Below are 17820 nucleotides of genomic sequence, written 5' to 3'. Positions count from 1 at the left end.
CTAGCAGACGAAAGAGTGGGGGGGAAAAAAGCACTAGCAGACGAAAGAGTGGGGAAAGAAATGCACGATCTGACGAAAAAAGCATGAGTCGGAAGAAAGTAAAATGTGAGCCAGAGACCGGAAATAAGTAACGAGCCATGTTGAAAAAAAAGCTCTGCATTGCTGTAGTAGGGGCGGGGGAGTGCATCCCTTTAAAGTCTGGGGTGGGGGAGCGGCAGCCTTTGAAGTCTGATGCCGAGGCACAGACAAATGGCAGTGTGTGATGTGGCTGGCGATGATGTGCACACGCATAGCTCACATGAACTATACGCCATCCGCAGCTAGGTCGACTTTTCTTTTCCGCTTACTATAATCTCGCCTATTTATCCCTGTGGGATAGATTAGGCGAGACATAAAAATCAATATTCCCATCATTAGTAGCAGTACAAGCGAAAGCCCTCCAAAATTGCTTCCAACACTGAGTGAATGAAAGATGGTATAACTCCAAATAACATCTGAAAGGTGCTACCTAAACCGGATCCGATAAATTTGAAAAAGTGCAGTATTCTTTTAGTATCAGACATGTTAAAGATATGATGGACCAGCTCCCCAATTTGCACGGGGAAGTCTGTGTGGAGTAGTGTCTGTGTCTCAGACGAGGACCTTGCAACATGGAAGCACACCTCTGTGGCTGCAGTTAAGGCCACATCTTTTTGCAAAAGTATGGCTTTCAGTTTGCTCGGGGAATCAGATTTTATGTTGGTAACATTTATTGAAGGCTATAGCTATAGCTCTGCCTCTGTAATTGTGCGGGCAGGTGAAAAAAATACTTCTATACAACAAGTGGCTATGGAATTAATCTGCACTAGATAAGCGATGCCCAGTTCTATTCAGCAGAAACCTTGATCATTTAGCATCAAATAGCTCCTATTCAAGAGCAGCCTGAATACATGATGAATCTTGGCAGCTGGGGTACTCTACAGATAAAACCAGTTCGCCATTGAAGCATTGCATGTCCTGTGGAGAGAAATGTCCTTGCAAACCAAGGTATGTGGTATGAGGCATGCTCTAAATAAGGACTCCATTCCCTGAACCTGCCAATCTTTTGTCCCCAGATAGACTTTGTGCCTTTCTAAAAGTCAAAACCCTGTATAGACAGTTGGGAAATAAAGGAAGCTGAGTATCAGCTTGGTGCTTAACATATTTCTTTGCAGGGGTAGGCGAAGCCTATAGTAACACGAGGCTGGAGCTGATGTTTCAAAACCTGAAAAATATGGTAACTTTTGTGCAAAGGTTTTTTAACTACCTTTCGGCCGTGTTGGGCAGTGTTCCCATTGTGTGTTATAAACCGCGAGTGGGACACTAGCTATAAGTAAAAAATGGTGACCAATATGCTGGTAACAGGACATGTCTACAAAATTACTTGTACCATCATACCATTCTTTAGAAAATGCAACTGATTGCTCTAAATCTGAAAGCAAATTATGCACAGTGTCAATGTCCCAAACATCCGAGAAAGTACTAGAGGTGATGTCAATTGAAGAAATTAAAAAAAAAAAAAATACTGAATTTTCAAGAGTTGTTTGACCATATACATCATACGATACCCTGACCCATACAATTCCTTCAAGAACTGGAACTGCTGTAATGTTCCCCCGGGACAAGTCTTAGTTGATGGTGTGATGATGCATGGGGTTTAAGAACCAAGTTCAGAGCGTTTTCTGAGAAGGTGTCCATTCAGAAGTAGGAAAAAGTCTGTTCATAACCAATCCAAAGTACCAGGAAAAGTAATCCATAGATTTATACAGGGAACAACTAAGTAAGTCTCTTTCAGCCAACGAAAGAAAGCATAAACTCTTAGCTTGAATGGGAGATGCGGTGTCGGCAGCTCAGGTTCACTTGGATCTGATGAGAAATAGTCATAATGCACGAAGTATCCAGATGCCGTCCGGTCTATTCTTGGCAGCTTAGCAGGTTTTGTGGAACTGGTAGAGTACAATCTGTGGCATGTTTACATAGACGTACGTTTTTCAAATTGAAATTACTATACTTGTTGTTTGTACAGTTGTAGTTTCAACAGGAAGAATTATAATTTGATTGCCGTTTATAGCTTCTCTCTGAAAAGTGGAGTCTTCAGACATTTATTAATGCATCCTTCTGAACTATCTGTATGGTAGGAAGAGGAGTGCAGCAGGTCCCCTGTAGCCCACGTGGACTAATGTTGAGAATCGGCCACATAGTGTGGTTTGATCATATCAATTGAGACAAATATTTTGTCTCGGCAAGTGGCTGAAGAAATACAGTTCTAGTACACTCGACAGCCAGGACTGGTACAGGCGCTCTGTAAGATGGCCCAAATTCTTCTCCACAATTTTCGCTCTGACCTTGTCCACAATCTTAGGGAACCAGGCAGGTCTTGCCAATATAGTTTTCACTTCGCCTGTGGTGGTGCGTTTTATTTGGACGTTGCTTTGTAAAGCTCTCTATTTAAGTTCCTGTAAAACATCCAAACGATCATTGATGTCAAATGGGGTTTCAGCCGCCACAGTGCTGACACTATTATAGTCTAAGACCCACATCCTCACCCCAAACAGGAGTCATAAGGTGTATGACCCCCAAGGAATTTTCTTTGCATGTTAAGTGCTCTCTGGACATCATATAGGTGATTGACCCAACTCACAGCCAAGCTTAATACCATTGCTGTTAAGGATTACTTTGTCAGTTTTTCCTTTCGACTACCAAATTTACCTCTGGATGATAGGGGGAGGAGTTCCGCAAGGCCACACCTGAACTTCCCCAGACTTGTTTGCAAGCCCGAGCGCTAAACCCTGGTCAGAATGTAGTGTGCCAATTACGTATGTGCCGAAAAGACTCACAAATCCTTTTTAACCGTTTGAGTGTCAGCCAAGCGCTGGGGCTAAACACACAGGGACCTGGAGCATAAATCTGCTGCCACCAAGATGTACTTGTATGCCCCATCTGAGTGTAAGGGGCGGCAGTGATCCAAATATACACATGCGAGAGGTTTGTCTGAGAACTATAAAGGTGTTTATGGTGGACATGCTAAGATGAAGCCTTTCATCTGCTGGCAGATGTTGCATTTGCAGACAAAGCCCTTGGTCTGTTTACTGAGACCTGGTCACCAATACTGCTCCTTCAGTAGTGAAACTGTAGCAGTGATCCCTGCATGTGTTGAACCCAGACCTTTGTGTGCAGCTAGTATCGATCCCAGTCTGTGATCAGTGTTTGGTGTTACTCTATCCCCCCACTCCTGGAATCTGAGCTTACAGAATGTTTTGTGCATCTAATTTGTAGGAGTACATGAGTGAAAAGCCTTTCCACCTGTGCTGCTGTGCGTGGCATTGACAGCTATCCTAGTTGCTCCGTCTGTCCTCCTACTGAGCTAGTTATTACAGCACCGGCAGCAGTGTGTACTGTTGCCTTGGCTGCTTCATCCGCCATTGAATTCCTTCAACATGAACGCCAATACGTTGATTGCTCCATGTATGAATAACATGAGCCCATGGCAGGCCTTCTTTCAGCTTTGCTACTTGTTCTCAAAGCATCTTGTGCTTTACTGTGCAACCTTTGGAATCTCTAAATCCATTCCGGCCCCTATAGTGTAAATATTGGTTATAGGAGTGGACACAGTAAAATGAATCACACACTCTGAGGGAAATTTACGATCCGTATTTTGTACTGCCAGTATCCATGCTTTTAGTTCTGGCAGCTGTGCTGTACAGACCCCTAGGTACTGTGTACGTGTGTGTGCGTGTTTTCGGAGTAGGGACCTTTCCGTCCTGCATATACCATTTTACAATAGAGCATGCCGCTGAATATTTTCATTCCTATGGCTGGCTCCACAGATCCTTTGGTATAAATGGTACATTCATATTGATCTGAAAGCATTATTTCATTCAGCGGATATTCTTCTTACTGCAGGAATGCTAGTGTTTGTAATGTAGAATCAAATTTGTAATCTACATCTGTTGCAGTGAGTTAGCCCATTGAATCCATTGTGGATGTAATGCCTTAGCATTTGAGATGCTTGCCTTTGTAACTGCCTCTAGAGTTGGTACCGGGGTCCAGACAATTGTTTCCCTCTACACTAGTTCTCTTACTGTAGCAGTTTGTACCGCTGTGAGTGTCTCCTTCATTGAACAAGTTGTGTACCAAGTTGGACCAGCGAGTACGTGAATCGCCAAGTTAGTTGTGGTAACAGGCGTGTGTTAATGTTTGGAAGCTATCATGTCCGCTTGTATGGAACATAGGATATCCCTTTGTTCCTGTGTCCAGTGATGCACTGAAAAATCTGGTCTAAGTCATAGAATGGATTCACTGTTTCTGCATAATCCAAAATGTATGTCCTGCCAAAATTCAAAAATCCTAATATAGATTGTAGTCTTTTCAGAGTCTTTATAGGTTGGAGCAGTGCACATTTTTATAAAATTTCTGCCACCAGGCTTTTGACAATGACTATCCTAAAAATAGGAAACTGAGGTAGGCAATTTTAGATTTTTTTTAATTTTAATTAAATTTGTATCCCAGGTGGTGGGGAAATCAAAGAATGACGTGGTTTTACCCTGGACAAGTGTTCCATTAATTCATTCATTGTCCATCAGATAAAGGTTATCAGCTTAGGACAGTGCCTCCTCATAAAAACTTTGAAGTGACGCTGTTACCCTGGATGAAAACAATCCGGGGCTATTCTTCTACCCCTGGGGTAATCAATAAAATTGGTGATCAGAGCCTAGCTTGATGAATGCTGTCCAATATCTGCTCTCGGGCGTTCTATTTTGGGCAAAAAATCCATTCGAGATGTCTAGTGTTGTATTTTTTTCCGCACAATGTTATTCATTAGTGTGGCCCTATGTACGTTTTGTACTGCGAATGTTTAGAGTGTGGATGCATTTAATTGTCTGTAATCTAAGCCCAGATGATATGAATTATCTGCTTTCATTTCGGGAAACCAGGGATTATTCACAGGTGAGGTGCAATTCTCAATCACACCCTGATACTTGAGTTGATCTAAGATCTCCTTGACATTTTTCTTTGCTTCATGCTTTATTGGGTATTACCTCTGATGTGGAATTGTTTTTATTGGGATCTTGTGATGAGGTGACTCCTCATCCTACCCAACGTGATTGCAGTAAAGTGCAGGAGCTAATGTTCACTCCTGCACGTATAAATATTTAACTAAATTCTCCCTTTGGGCAGTCCATTACGTACTCTGGTGGCCAATCCTTTTTGGCCAAAAGAATGTCGTAATCATAGGTCCGGTTCTCCCAAAGGAGACCCTATACTTGCCTGGGTATGTGCCCCCCCCCCCACACCCTCCATCTCCCCTCCATTAGGGACAGAATTGTGGATAAGCGATGTTGGACACTTATCTTTTTATCAGGTGTTTCCTCAGTTCTATGCTCATTCAGCGCTACTACCTCCAGACAATCCATCCGGTTCTGGTGAGCTATTGTGACTTCTGCTGTGCTGTCTAGCATCATTCCCCCTTCAGAAGCAGATTCCTCAGTAGCCTGGGCATTGATAATTTTAATATCGCAACCTTCTTAAATTGCGATTTATTTATTCTATAAGCAGACCCGGCCCGTACTCATTCTGAATCGGTTCCAGTACATCTGGTATGACTGCTATTGAAGGTGTACCATGTGTTTTGGTATTAACAGTGAAGATTGTACCCCAAGTGACACGTGTATTCTGGGGGAGCCATTGCCATGGGCAAGCACATTTTTAGTATTGTGTTTTTCCTTTGGACCCATATGGGGAAAAACTGCTTAAAGCTGTGCTGTTTTCTGGGCTACCCAGAACAGGATTGGCTCCTGGCTGGTGGGAACCTTTCACATCACTCCATTTATTGTTTGTGGGCTAATACCTGTAGTAGCAATGTGTGGTTGTGTAGCCTGAGCAGCCCCTGCAGGTTGGGCTGTCCACGTTCTCATTACGTATTGTGTATCATTTTTACTAAATCTCTGTAGAACGTCTGCTGCTCATAATGCAACAATGTCTATATGCGGTGTATGTGAAGCGAAGACCGGCCAAGTCGCTCCTTCTCTGCAGAGCGGACTGCCTAGTGTTATGGGGTAGGGCATGACACCTTTAAACCAATTGATGTGGTCTTGGTAAGTTAACAGTACATCTTAGTCCACTTATGGGAAATACTTGTCCGGTGGTTCAACTTCAATGTACTCATGAAATAGCAGTGTGTCTGTTGGTCTACAAGGCCCGTGGGTGTCCCCGGAAGCTCGCCAGGGTATGGGGGAAATGGCTTGGGCAGTTAGTCTAATTCTGGACACGGTCTCCCCAGTCACAATATAGCATCCACATTATGTGTGCTGAACGAGCTGCCCTACTTGAAACGGTATGACTATTGGCCGCTGTATATTCAACCAACTGCTACATTGTGCTATTGGTGTTTTAAACTGTAAAATTAAATAAATGGCTTATCAAAAAGTGTTTGCACGTGCGCGTCTGCAGGCAGAAACTTAACCCAAGAATAGAATACCTCAGTTCTGAATGCTTTGTGTGCCTCTGCCACGAAGGTAACTTCACCCGTTACCGGAAGGCCATGTTTTAATAATGTCATGGTAACTGCCTGTCTGCAATTTTGTGAAGTATTTAGCCGAACTTTGTTCTTCAATGTCCCCAACTTCTTTGGTCATTGTCGCAGCAGTACTACCTAGCTAAAATCTTACATGTATGGTATGCATGATGCAAGGATCTCCAATCCTCTAAGCTTGATTTAACCTACAGCCACTACATAGGGTACACCTACTCAGCTGAGGCAGATTTGTTCCCCTTCCCACTAGGGATGTCTCTGGTTAAAATTTGAGTAGGGGTCTCTGAGAAAGCATGACTAAACTACTCAGATTAGACTATTAAATAAGAGCCTAACCAATGATGGCTGCGCTATGTCGTGTAGTTCCTACCAATCCGTAGGAACGGTGCATTGTTTGGACAACAAACTAAGGTCTTGGTGTCAAGACTGTTTCTGGACACCCCACAGGATATGTTGGTCTGTAGACCAGCTAGCTTAGTGCCACCGTAAGCCAGCCAGCCCCCCCGATAACCTACCAGGGAACAAATAGTTTTCTGGCAACCACTGAACATGACCACCCTGACCCACCGTTATTTTGCTTAGAATAAGTGTGCTGCAATGATTCGTAGACCCAAGCAGATCAACGTGATTACGAGCACCAAAAGTAAATAGTAGATCTGGTACTAGCATAGAGCTAAGACCATGTATGTAGGCAAGCATATAAAACAAGGCCATAATTGAGAGTGCTCCTACGATGTGAACCCTAGTGTACCTAGATTATGTGCAGCTGTAGAGCCAGGAATCCCCCCCCCCCGCCCCTCAAGGGACACTCCAACCCCATTACTTGATGGGATAGAGTGAAGGACCCCATCTTGGTCACGAGCTGGACACCCTTCACAAGATTGCCAGACCTCTGTGTGGTGATTTCTCAGCATGCAAGGACCCTCTGTGGAAGTGCCTTCTCTACTAATCTATTGGGATGCTCATCTTTTATAATAGAAAGCAGCCTTGCGATGTGCGCATAGATTATAGTGATGTTATGGCTATGTAGATAGCCCTGTTGCCCCATGGATGAAGATGGTGATGGCATTTGTACGTAGTGCAAAACTAGACCTGGTACATGATGATCAGGACGTTGTGATAATGTGCCAATGTAAAAACAAGTTTAGGTTTAGAGAAACCAATCCAAAATTGTCTTGTGTGCAAAAGGTCCGCAATGGAAAGGTTTGTGAGGACAATGTAAGAAATATGCTGCTTCGCTACTTGAACCTAACTTGTGAATTTAACACCTTGAGTGGCAGTCTGCATGGGTTTGTTGCTGGGACCCTTTAGAGTGGCACACTATATGCTGCAGAATTTACGGATTCTCTTAAGTACCCATGCCAAAGTGATATGATATGATAAAGCTACTTATGCAGCGCACGTTCACCAACGGCTTCTTGGTGCTTTCAGGACGAGCAGAGGACAGGACTGCTAGAGACGTTAATGATAGGCTTGGGAAAATAACCAAGTCTTCAAAGCTCGCCTAAATGAATGGTAGGAGGGGGTAAGACGAAGATCAGACGGAAGGGCTTCCAGAGACTAGGCGCTTTCAAGGTGAATCTTAGTCCCCCAAACATTTTGCGCTTGAAAGAGCAGGCAGATAGTAGATTACACACAAGCGTTGTGTGACCTGAAACGCTGCAACTTCCTTTTTAAAATTATTCGCCGCATTTGTATTTTTAAAACTCACTGAACACCGAGTACTTACCCTGCACTTTCTGCACCCTCGGCCTCCTGGTTCTCCCGCATACTCCCCGGTCCACCACAGGGGGAATCCTTCCCGATTGTTGTGGAGGGAGGCGCAGCAAAGGCATCACTTCCGGGATAGAGGGGAGGAGCGCAGAGCCTCTGGTAACAAGCAAGCATAAAAGGCCATGCCATTCACCACGCGCCCGTCCGAAATCAGAAATGCTCAATCTACCTACTTCGAAAATAAACGCGGCGGCATCACAGCCTAAAGAAATCTATCAATTACCAAAACCTTCTTAAAACTCCCAGATAAACCCTTAGATCCCTGCAATACCCACACACGTTGCAATGACCTGGCCGAGTATTTTAATAATAAAATCCACACCATTTACTCTTCCTTTCCTCTCGCTCCACCCCACCCCCCCTCCTGTACACAAGGACGCAGGACTTCTTCCCGCAGTCCTCCTGGAAATCGTCCCCCAAATGGATCTCACTATCCTTCAAACCATCATGACCCAGGTGAAATCAGGCTCCCCTAGTGACCCAGCACCAGCCCAATCTCTATGGACAGTCTCCTCATATATTCTCCCCACCCTTCTTGCCCTTATCAATACCTCTCTGACCACGGGCATCGTACCACTCAGTTGGAGGCAGGCAATGGTCAAAGCGCTTTTAAAAAAAGCCAATTTGGATCAGAAAAACCCAAACTACCGTCCCATCTCCCTGCTGCCCTGGCTAAGTAAAATCTCAGAAAAATATGTTAATAACATTCTTAGAGTTCCTGGAAACAAACCATCTGCTAGATCCCTCACAGACAGGGTTTCGCCCCATGCATGGGACAGAGACCGCTCTCCTTGTCGTGACAGAGGGAGCCAGGATGATTGCGGATCAGGGTGGCACTGCGGCCATTATTCTTTTAAACCTCCGTGCCGCCTTTGACACCGTAAACCACAACATCCTTCTACATAGGCTCTCTGATCTGGGAATAACAGCCAATGCAATTACCTGGCTTAAATCCTTCTTATCAGACCGCTCATTCCAAGTCTTTGAGGGTAATGTCACATCCCCTAGGAAACCACTCAGTTGTGGGGTACCACAGGGCTCCTCACTGAGCCCCACACTTTTTAACATATACATGCACCCTGTAGCTGAGGTCGTCCGACCCTTTGGAGTGCAAATTATATCATATGCTGACGACACACAGCTAGTGGTGACACTGAACCATCCCCTGACCCAGCCAAGCGACTTGAGGGGCTGCTTGGAAGCAGTCTTCTCCTAGATGACTCTGACTTGTCTCAAACTCAATGGAGACAAGACAGAGTTGATGGTCTTAGGCAACACCCCCCCAAAATCTATTGACCCCATCTGGCCAACCTCGCTGGGGCCTGCCCCTAGAGCTAAAGACACTATCAAGAGCCTAGGAATCTGGATGGACAAGGCACTCACCTTCAGCTTCCAAGCAGTTAAACTCTCAGCTACCTGCTTTGGTTTACTTGGGCTCATCCGCAAAATCCACCCCCATCCTCCCATTTAAGGCAAGACATATTTTGATTCAGGGCCTGATTCTCTCCCGGCTAAACTTTGGGAACGCCCTCTACTTGGGAGCCCCCCTTAATAAGCTCCAAGTGATTCAGAACTGCGCAGCCCGCACCCTTCTACAGATCCCCCGTCGTCTCCCCCTAAAAACTGAACTTGGAGACCTCCACTGGCTACCCATCAGAAAAAGAATCTAGTTCAAGAGTATGTGCATTGCCCACCGTGCCTTTTGGAGAAAGGGAGCAACCATTAATCACCTTTTGATCACCCCCTATCACCCGAGCAGACGGCTTAGATCTGCATTTGCTTTCCCAGTCATAAGTCCTAGGATTCGGAAAGCCAGGTGCGGGGGCCGAACATTCTCCTTCAATGCAGCGGGACTCTGGAACTCCCTTCCACTCCCCCTCCGTTCAGAAACTAACCTCCTATCCGTCTGGAAAAAGCTAAAAACTTTACTCTTCAATAGATAATTTCATCTTCCCCTTTCATTCACACACGCAAATCCTTAGCGCTAGGACGCCTCAGGGTAGCTATCGCGCTCTATAAAAACTACTCCATTCCATTCCATTAGAGCCTGTGGAGCGGAGAACTCGAGAGGGGATGTACCGGTGGAGGCGAGAAGCAATAAAGGCCGGACCTTGGTGAGAGAGGCCTGATAAATCAAGCATCCCACCTTGAAGAGGCTGCGCTGGACCACAGGAGCCCAGTGCAGGCTCCTCAAGAGGCTTAGCAGAGCTAGACTTCGGTTGTCCAAAGATTAGTCTAGCTGCTTGATTTGAACAAGTTGAAGTTGATGCGATTGGTAGGCAGGAATACCAATATACAGTGAGTGTACGTAATCAATTCGAGAGATTACTAAACCCAGCTTAACTTGGACTAGGGCTTCCCGGGTGAAGAATCTTCTGATTTTTCTTATGTGGCGAAGGTGGAAAAAGCATGCCGACATCACGGATTTAACTTGAGGTCTCATGGATAGATCCTAACTGATGGTAACTCCTAGGCCGAGTTGACCGGGCAAGGTGCACTAACCAGTGAGTGGCCAGAAATTAGAGTTCCAGGGGTTTCTCGGAGGCCCAGTGAGAACCAGCTCAGTCTTGTCCGGGTTTAGCTTGAGCTGGTTAGCGTTCATCCAACTGCTGATGTACGTCATGGTCGACTGAACGTTCTCAATGGAGGAGGGAGAGGAGTCAATATTAAAGATGAGCTGGAGGTCATATGGCGTAATTGAAGATGACCACCGGTCTTTTCCGCAATTCGGAGATGAGGGAAAGGATATAAAGATTATCCTTTTAGACCTCTTACGGACTAAGTGAAGGTCTCCTTTTCCAATGGCATGAAGGCAGTAGCCAAATGGATGTCATCAAACTGCCTTCAATGCAACGTAGGGAAGACAGAGGTCCTGCTTCTTGGAGAAGCTAAGATCCTGTGGACCCCGGACTGGTGGCAGCAAAATCTTGGGCCAGTGCCTGAACCCAAACTGGTCGTGAAAAACCTGGGGGCAAGCCTAGATCGAGATCTCTCTGAAGCAGCATGGCAACTTTCATGTGATCGGCCTCCTTCGAAGTTTTCCCCTTGCTACCAGATGCCACCAGAAAAACCTTGGTGTGCGGGCTCTGGTTATCAGTCGATTAGATTATTGCAATGGGCTCTTGCTGTCAGCCAACGAGGGAGTTAAAGCCAAACTCAAAGTTGTGCAGAATACAGCAGCAAGGCTGGTATTAAATGACCCCCCCCCCCCCCCCCCCCCCCCCCAAGAACGCCATCCAAACCACTCTTTGATAAGTTATGCTGGCTCCCTGTTCGGAAAAGGGTGATATTAAAGAGCTGTTGCCTTATCCATAAGAGCCTAAATGGATTAGGGCCAACATACTGGATAGACAAATGTGTACCTTATACTCCAGTGCGACCTCTCAGGTCCAGTAACCAGCTGCTCCTAACAGTGTCAGCCGCCAAGAAAGTAAGGCAGAGTGGTAGGGCTTTGTCTGTAGCTGGTCCCACCCTGTGGAATGGATACCTCTGCCACTTAGGAAATGCACAGAACACCTGAGTTTCAGGAAACAACTTGAGACCTTTTTGTTTCAGTGATTAATCATTTCCCCTTTGGACTTGCTGACAGCGTTCTTTAGGTCAGACGCAGAGATACTCCTCCGGGAGTCGATTCGAGCGCGTTACAAACCTATAAATAAATAAACAGCGGGGAAAGGGAAGAGCCCTGAGGGACCCCACAGGTGAGGCCCTTGGCTTCAGACACTAAGGTAGCGAGGCGGCCCGCTTGCTTTCGACCCGTTCGAGAAGGATGGCATGATTGACTGTGTCGAACGCAGTCGACAAATCCAGGAGCAACAGGGCCTGAGAGATGTTATGGTCAGCCCCCCTTTCTAAGTTCGTCGTAGACTGCCACGACAGTAGATTCGGTGGAATGCTGGGGTCTAAATCAAGCCTGATGTGGATCTAGGAACTGAACTTTCTACAAAAGAGGCAAAGTAGTTGGAAACATGGGACTCTAAAAGTTTACCTAGGAAAGGGAGCAAGGATATTGGGCGAAAGTACCACTTACTAGAGACTTAGAGGTGCTAAAGGCCTGGCCAGTTTGGGACCAATTCTGTTTTTTAGGGGGGAAAAAACACTGGCACTGGGGACCTGGTTAGCAGGAACCCAGTGCACACTAGCCAAAGTTGCATCAAATACAAGGTAAAAAGCGGGGAGACTACTGTACCAGGGCCAGTTTCCTACATGAATCTGTTGGCATGGCTCTTGAAATCCGTTAGGCCACATGGACGTTCCTGCAGACTGAATAACATAACTATCCTGATAATCCACCGCATCCACTGTCTCCGTAAAATTAGGGCACGTCCGTTTTATTCATAGGTCAGTTGTCATCCATGTATTTGTAATCCTTCCCTCAGCAGTCTTTGCCCTCCCATCTCCATTTAGCTCATTCTGTCTGAAAGTATTAATCCCTAATATTTTACGTGGCTGTTTAAATAAAAGCTGGTTTTATAGATTTGTGGAGGTGTTAGAAGCCGGTTTCACTCTGTCAACTGTTTAGCCAGAGCAGTTGGAGTTCAATATAAGATCCTTCGACATCTTTCTGGCCAACCACCACCTAGTGGTGAAGATGATCCATAGTCTCCTGGCTAAAGTGCCTGGTGATTGTCTGTGCTGACTTTCTTTCAAAACCTAGCTTGGAACAACCAAATGTGTGGTTTGGAACATTTTCTTATAGCCAAAACCATTATTTAGGGGGTTTGGTTCAAGTGGGGATCTGCTTCCTGGCATTATAGGACTTATTTTAGATTTTCATGCATCTCATGCGCATTTGTGCACAAAAAAAATAAACTTCTTAATGACTGGGCAGGACGTGTATGGTACAATGTGACTAGAGAATTCTACATTTCCATTAAATTTTTTCAGTATTATGGATGCTGTGTTGTAGTTGGTGTAATTTGGTTTAGGATTGGTGCTCCATCCATCTTTGTGCATGAAATCTGGCTCTTGCAACGTGACAAATGGAACATTTTGTTAATATCAGTACTGCAGATGTGTAACCTAATCAACTGCGTAATGTGTGTATTACACAGGCAGGGATGAATTTCTTATGCATTTAGTGCCTGCTCGCACCAAACAGCACTTTGTACATTGCAATCAATTATCCTGTTTTGGTGAATGGTTTAAGTGAAAGCAAAGAATCTTGAAGATGACCACTCATTATTCTTGTGTTTGTATCTTTGTTCTATATAAGTTAATATTGTTTGCGTTTCATTGCCCTTTTTTTTAGGCTGCCAATGAATCTTGTTACCAGAACGATGATTTGGTACTGAAAGCCTTGGTTGAGATTGCAGATACAGTTCCTAAATATCTGCGCCCGCACCTGGAGCCTACTTTGCAGTTGAGTCTGAAGGTACATCTGCTTAGAATGTGTCCATTTTACTATAATGTTTGGTACAGCCATATCCGATCGGAGTGTTTTTACTTATTACCTTGACTCTTTGCTTGCAGTTGTGCGGAGATACCACCCTGAGTAATATGCAACGACAATTGGCACTTGAAGTGATAGTGACACTTTCTGAGACTGCTGCGGCTATGTTGAGGAAGCATACAAGTATTCTTTCACAAACCAGTAAGTATACTGCACTTTTTTTCTTTACTTAATTGCATCTATTACAGCTAGTCTGAGTTTTTTAACTTGCCAATGGAAGCTTATAATGAAAATAAGCTTTTGACCGAGCAAACTGGTCTGGCTTTAGTTCAGTGTTGTGTGATTTCAGTCTTCATTCACACTCTAAACCACAGTGATATGAAGAATGCATGCACTCTTAAGATTCAGTTTTTTTTTCATATTAAAATATGCCTGGCATTCATTTATTCCTCACCAGTTGTAACAGATAAATAGCTCATAATTTAGCAAATAAAACCCAGATATGTTGACGTCCTTTATTAAACAAATCGTCCTAGAGTCTGTGGCTATGTTGGGGGAAAATGTGCGTTGTTTCGTGAATCTGTGCAATTCACTTTAACAGCAATTGAAATAAACTCTTCCTAAAAGACTTTCCACTTAAAAATTAGTGAAGAACATTTGGAAAAATGCTGAGCTCAGAATTTGAACTCTAGTTGCAGCATATTAACCATGAAGGAAAACGGTGCATGTTTTTTGTGTAATTGGAGAAGGGATGGTGGATTACTCTGAACCGCTTAAATGACAGCTACAAATGAGACCAGTTGAGATGAGGAGTGAGACATGGTGATCAAACACATGCATTTGAAGAGCTTTTGGGATTGAGTCGAAATTAAGATGCACCTTACAGAAGACTAAATAACTTTAATTGTTTTGAATATCAAGCCAGAGTTACATGCGCTTAATGATGAAAGTGAGAAATTATCTAGTGATTGAGTGATTGAAGGGTGCTGGCGCCTGATTGGCTGTGGTTTGGACTAACATAATGACAGGAATAGGTTACAAGTGTTTTTTCTCTCTCATGTATTCCTATGTAGGAATTGGTTTTTGAGCCTTTATGTATTTACTACTACTACTATTTTATGTGTTATGTATTACATATGTTATTGGTATGTTATTGCTATTTTATTTACCGTGGGACTCCCACTTCGGGGAATATTCAAGCATGTGAATCTATGAAAGACACCAATACTGGAAAACCACCTGTTTACAGGTAAGTAACAATTGTTCTTTTCCTTCATCAAATGAATTTAGTGTTCTAATAACCCCAATCAAATGTTATTTGGAGGATTGCAGTGAGAAACTGCAATTTGACGTTGGTCTTATTTTGCCAGTTGTGGTCCTTACCCTTTCTAAACTGGGTATTTCAAGATGCATTTTCATGCATCAAATTCCTGCAAAATCCTAAAGCTAGTAAGACTGTTCAGACAGTAGCTGGCACGTCTGCAAAGATCAAGAACAAGTTGGATCTTACTCTACTCAGTGAAGCCAATCTCATTCTCTTCTCCCCTTCACTATTCTCTGTGAGTGTCCTGGTTTTACCCATACATTAATGTAAACACCACACCTAAATAAAATAGCACCCTCTAAGTCATTCTTTGTTCAAGAAAATCAAACTTCTTCTGACCCATGAATACCGTGACCAGCACCACACATAAATGAACCACACTTCGACTCGATGGTATTACTGCCATCTCGCCTGGTGTCCCCAGTCATTGTTTAATCCAAACAGGGCCGTTCTACATGCCCCCGCTTCTTTCATGTACTAGAAGAGGAAATTTGACCGCACATCAGAAGTTCTGAAAGATTTCATTAGCTCACAATTGAGGCTACGGTTACATTTAATATTGGCTGCCTTGAATAAAAGTTCCTTGGTAAGGTGGCCTGCTTTACCTATCCAAATGTGACCATTTCAGGGGGACACAACGAATACCGAAAGTTTATGGGTGGCATGCCTGGAATCTGTCACTGGTAGTTACTTGGGGTACATCCCAGTCCATTTTTTGTTTGCCTTTGCTACCGTACCACCTCAGACAAACTAGCCATAGTCCTTCTCCATGAAATAGTTTAGCCTGAACTGCCTGGCCAGGTTCCCTCTGAGCTGGAACAGACGCAACCCCAGACCCATTTATTCTTTGCCCTATTTTAGATCTGCACCCTCAACTCCTTTCTCCAGAAGGCAAAAATTCAAGATGCTCACACTGGCCCATGTCTAGTCTGTCCTTGACCCTAGGGCATGGATGGTGGTTTTAAACCAGCAAAATGCCTATTTCTGTAAATTTTATATGCTAGAGGCATCTAGCCACAGATTCCTTACCTTTTGAACTTCCCAGGTGTCAGACCGGATCCAGAAGATTTTTCTTGAGCAGTACTGTTTCAAGCTGGTAGGTGGCGTCTGTCCACGCCATGTGACTTTGCTGGTGTCATTTTCGTTGTTAGGATGTACGTGACTTCTATATAGGCACGCACTATGCAAGCTGTCGCATTTCTTGCTGCATCAGCCAACCCTGATCCGCCTAACAGCGCTACCCCTCTGTCATTTTTTATTTTTTTTATTTACAAAGGTTTGAGATTTTTAATTTGTCGAACTCTGATGTGTAGGTTTTCCTTATGTCTGAGGACCTCAGGATTCAAACTGCAGAGCCTGTCATCGCGCCATGTCTGTCGCGGATCCCCACCTCGTGTGTCTTCGGTGCCTGGAGTACGACTATGACCCGAAGTCATGCTTCAACTGCTAGGCCGTGGTGGCCAAAGCTTTGAGGGAGCCGTCCCTAAAGCTGCTTACCTCCCAGTGTCTGACACCTCAGAGGTGTCCTCTGATGTCTCGGTCGAGAGAAAGGTCTGAGCACCACTCCGGGCGTTTCTAGTCTTCCTCTCTCTCCAAGGGGGTCAGGTAAGAAGCACAGTAAGTAGAAGCTCTTAGACTTCACCCTGCCAGTCACCCAATGCAACGGAGGAGTCTGTGTGCAAAGCTTCTTTCGGCGGAACGAGTCCTGGGGTTGGCTCTGCATTTACCTCCCTTTCTGCATCTGGGAGCGACCCCCGCCCAAATGAAGGCATTTTACTGCCATTTGTACCATTTTTGGGTGACCTGTCACTGCGGGTGCGTCTTCGGGCTGAGTGGATGAAGAACCACTGGGTTCTGCACCAGCGGCTCTGGCACCAGCGGCTCTGGCCTCTGCACCCCAGGCCGGTGGTACCTCTTCGACCTTCCCCTTCACTGCGTCTGGAGAGACTCCCGACACCCACTGGCGGAGCCAGCCCATTCTTGTCCCTAACAACACTGAGCCAGTTGGGCGTCCACAGATGCAGAGACAGGTTCTGACTGAACCTTTGGTCTCTATGTAGTTTCCTCAGCCTTATTCTGAAGGGCTAGGATTGGAGGAAGATTGAGAGGGGACTTGAGTCAGTAAACACTGCGTGCCTATTGGGCTGTTACACTCATTACCTATGGTAGACAGTTATGTAAGTGCTGCCACAAGTCCCAGAGAGGTTATCTTCTCTCAAGCTGCTGCTGACTGGAGAGCTGCTGCAAAGTTTACAATTTTTTGTGCCCTTGGCATGACCGGCTCGCTATGCAAAGTAATTTCCTAGACGGTGGCTGGTAGGTCCCACTCCTGGCTGAGTATGTCTGGCTTCTCTGGGGATGTCCAAGCCAACCTGATGGACATGCCTTTTGATGGCTCGTGTCTCTTCAGAGATGGGGTGGACCATTCGTTAGATCGCTTCAAGGAGTTGTGGGCTACAGCCAAATCCTTGGGCTCTGTTATCCCAACCTACGTCTGCCTTCCCTTGCTGCAGAAGGGACTTCCAGCCCTATCCTAGCCAGAGAACCGCACAAGTTCTGCAACCTCTGAGTGGGCGCGGCTCTCCCTGACCCTGTGAGTCAGGTAGCCAGAAGTCCAGTCGGGCTACACTCCTCCTCCCCCCCCTTCCTAGTCTGATCCTCTAGGATCACTGGCCTCCAGTTGGTGGCAGGATCCGCAATCCCCTCAACCACTGACTGGACATCACCTTGGACAGGTGGTTTCACCAGATAGTCCGAAAGGTCTACTCCCTCTCCTTAGAG

General features: G+C 45.1%; 1 protein-coding gene across 1 annotated transcript in view; it reads left to right on the top strand.

The window, feature by feature from the left end:
• The window catches only part of IPO5 (importin 5), a 397964-nt gene that overhangs the window by 80233 nt on the left and 299911 nt on the right, over positions 1-17820 (top strand). Inside the window, exons 7-8 of the mRNA XM_086947880.1 lie at positions 13575-13697; positions 13796-13916. Of these exons, the coding sequence (XP_086804006.1) occupies positions 13575-13697; positions 13796-13916 (244 nt within the window). The remainder of the gene's footprint in view (positions 1-13574; positions 13698-13795; positions 13917-17820) is intronic.

The sequence above is a fragment of the Lissotriton vulgaris genome (genome assembly GCF_964263255.1).
Source record: "Lissotriton vulgaris chromosome 8 unlocalized genomic scaffold, aLisVul1.2 SUPER_8_unloc_1, whole genome shotgun sequence".
In the NCBI taxonomy this organism is placed as follows: Eukaryota; Metazoa; Chordata; class Amphibia; order Caudata; family Salamandridae; genus Lissotriton; species Lissotriton vulgaris.
The sequence above is the reverse complement of the archived record's forward strand: the minus strand, read 5'-3'. Positions and strand labels throughout refer to the sequence as shown.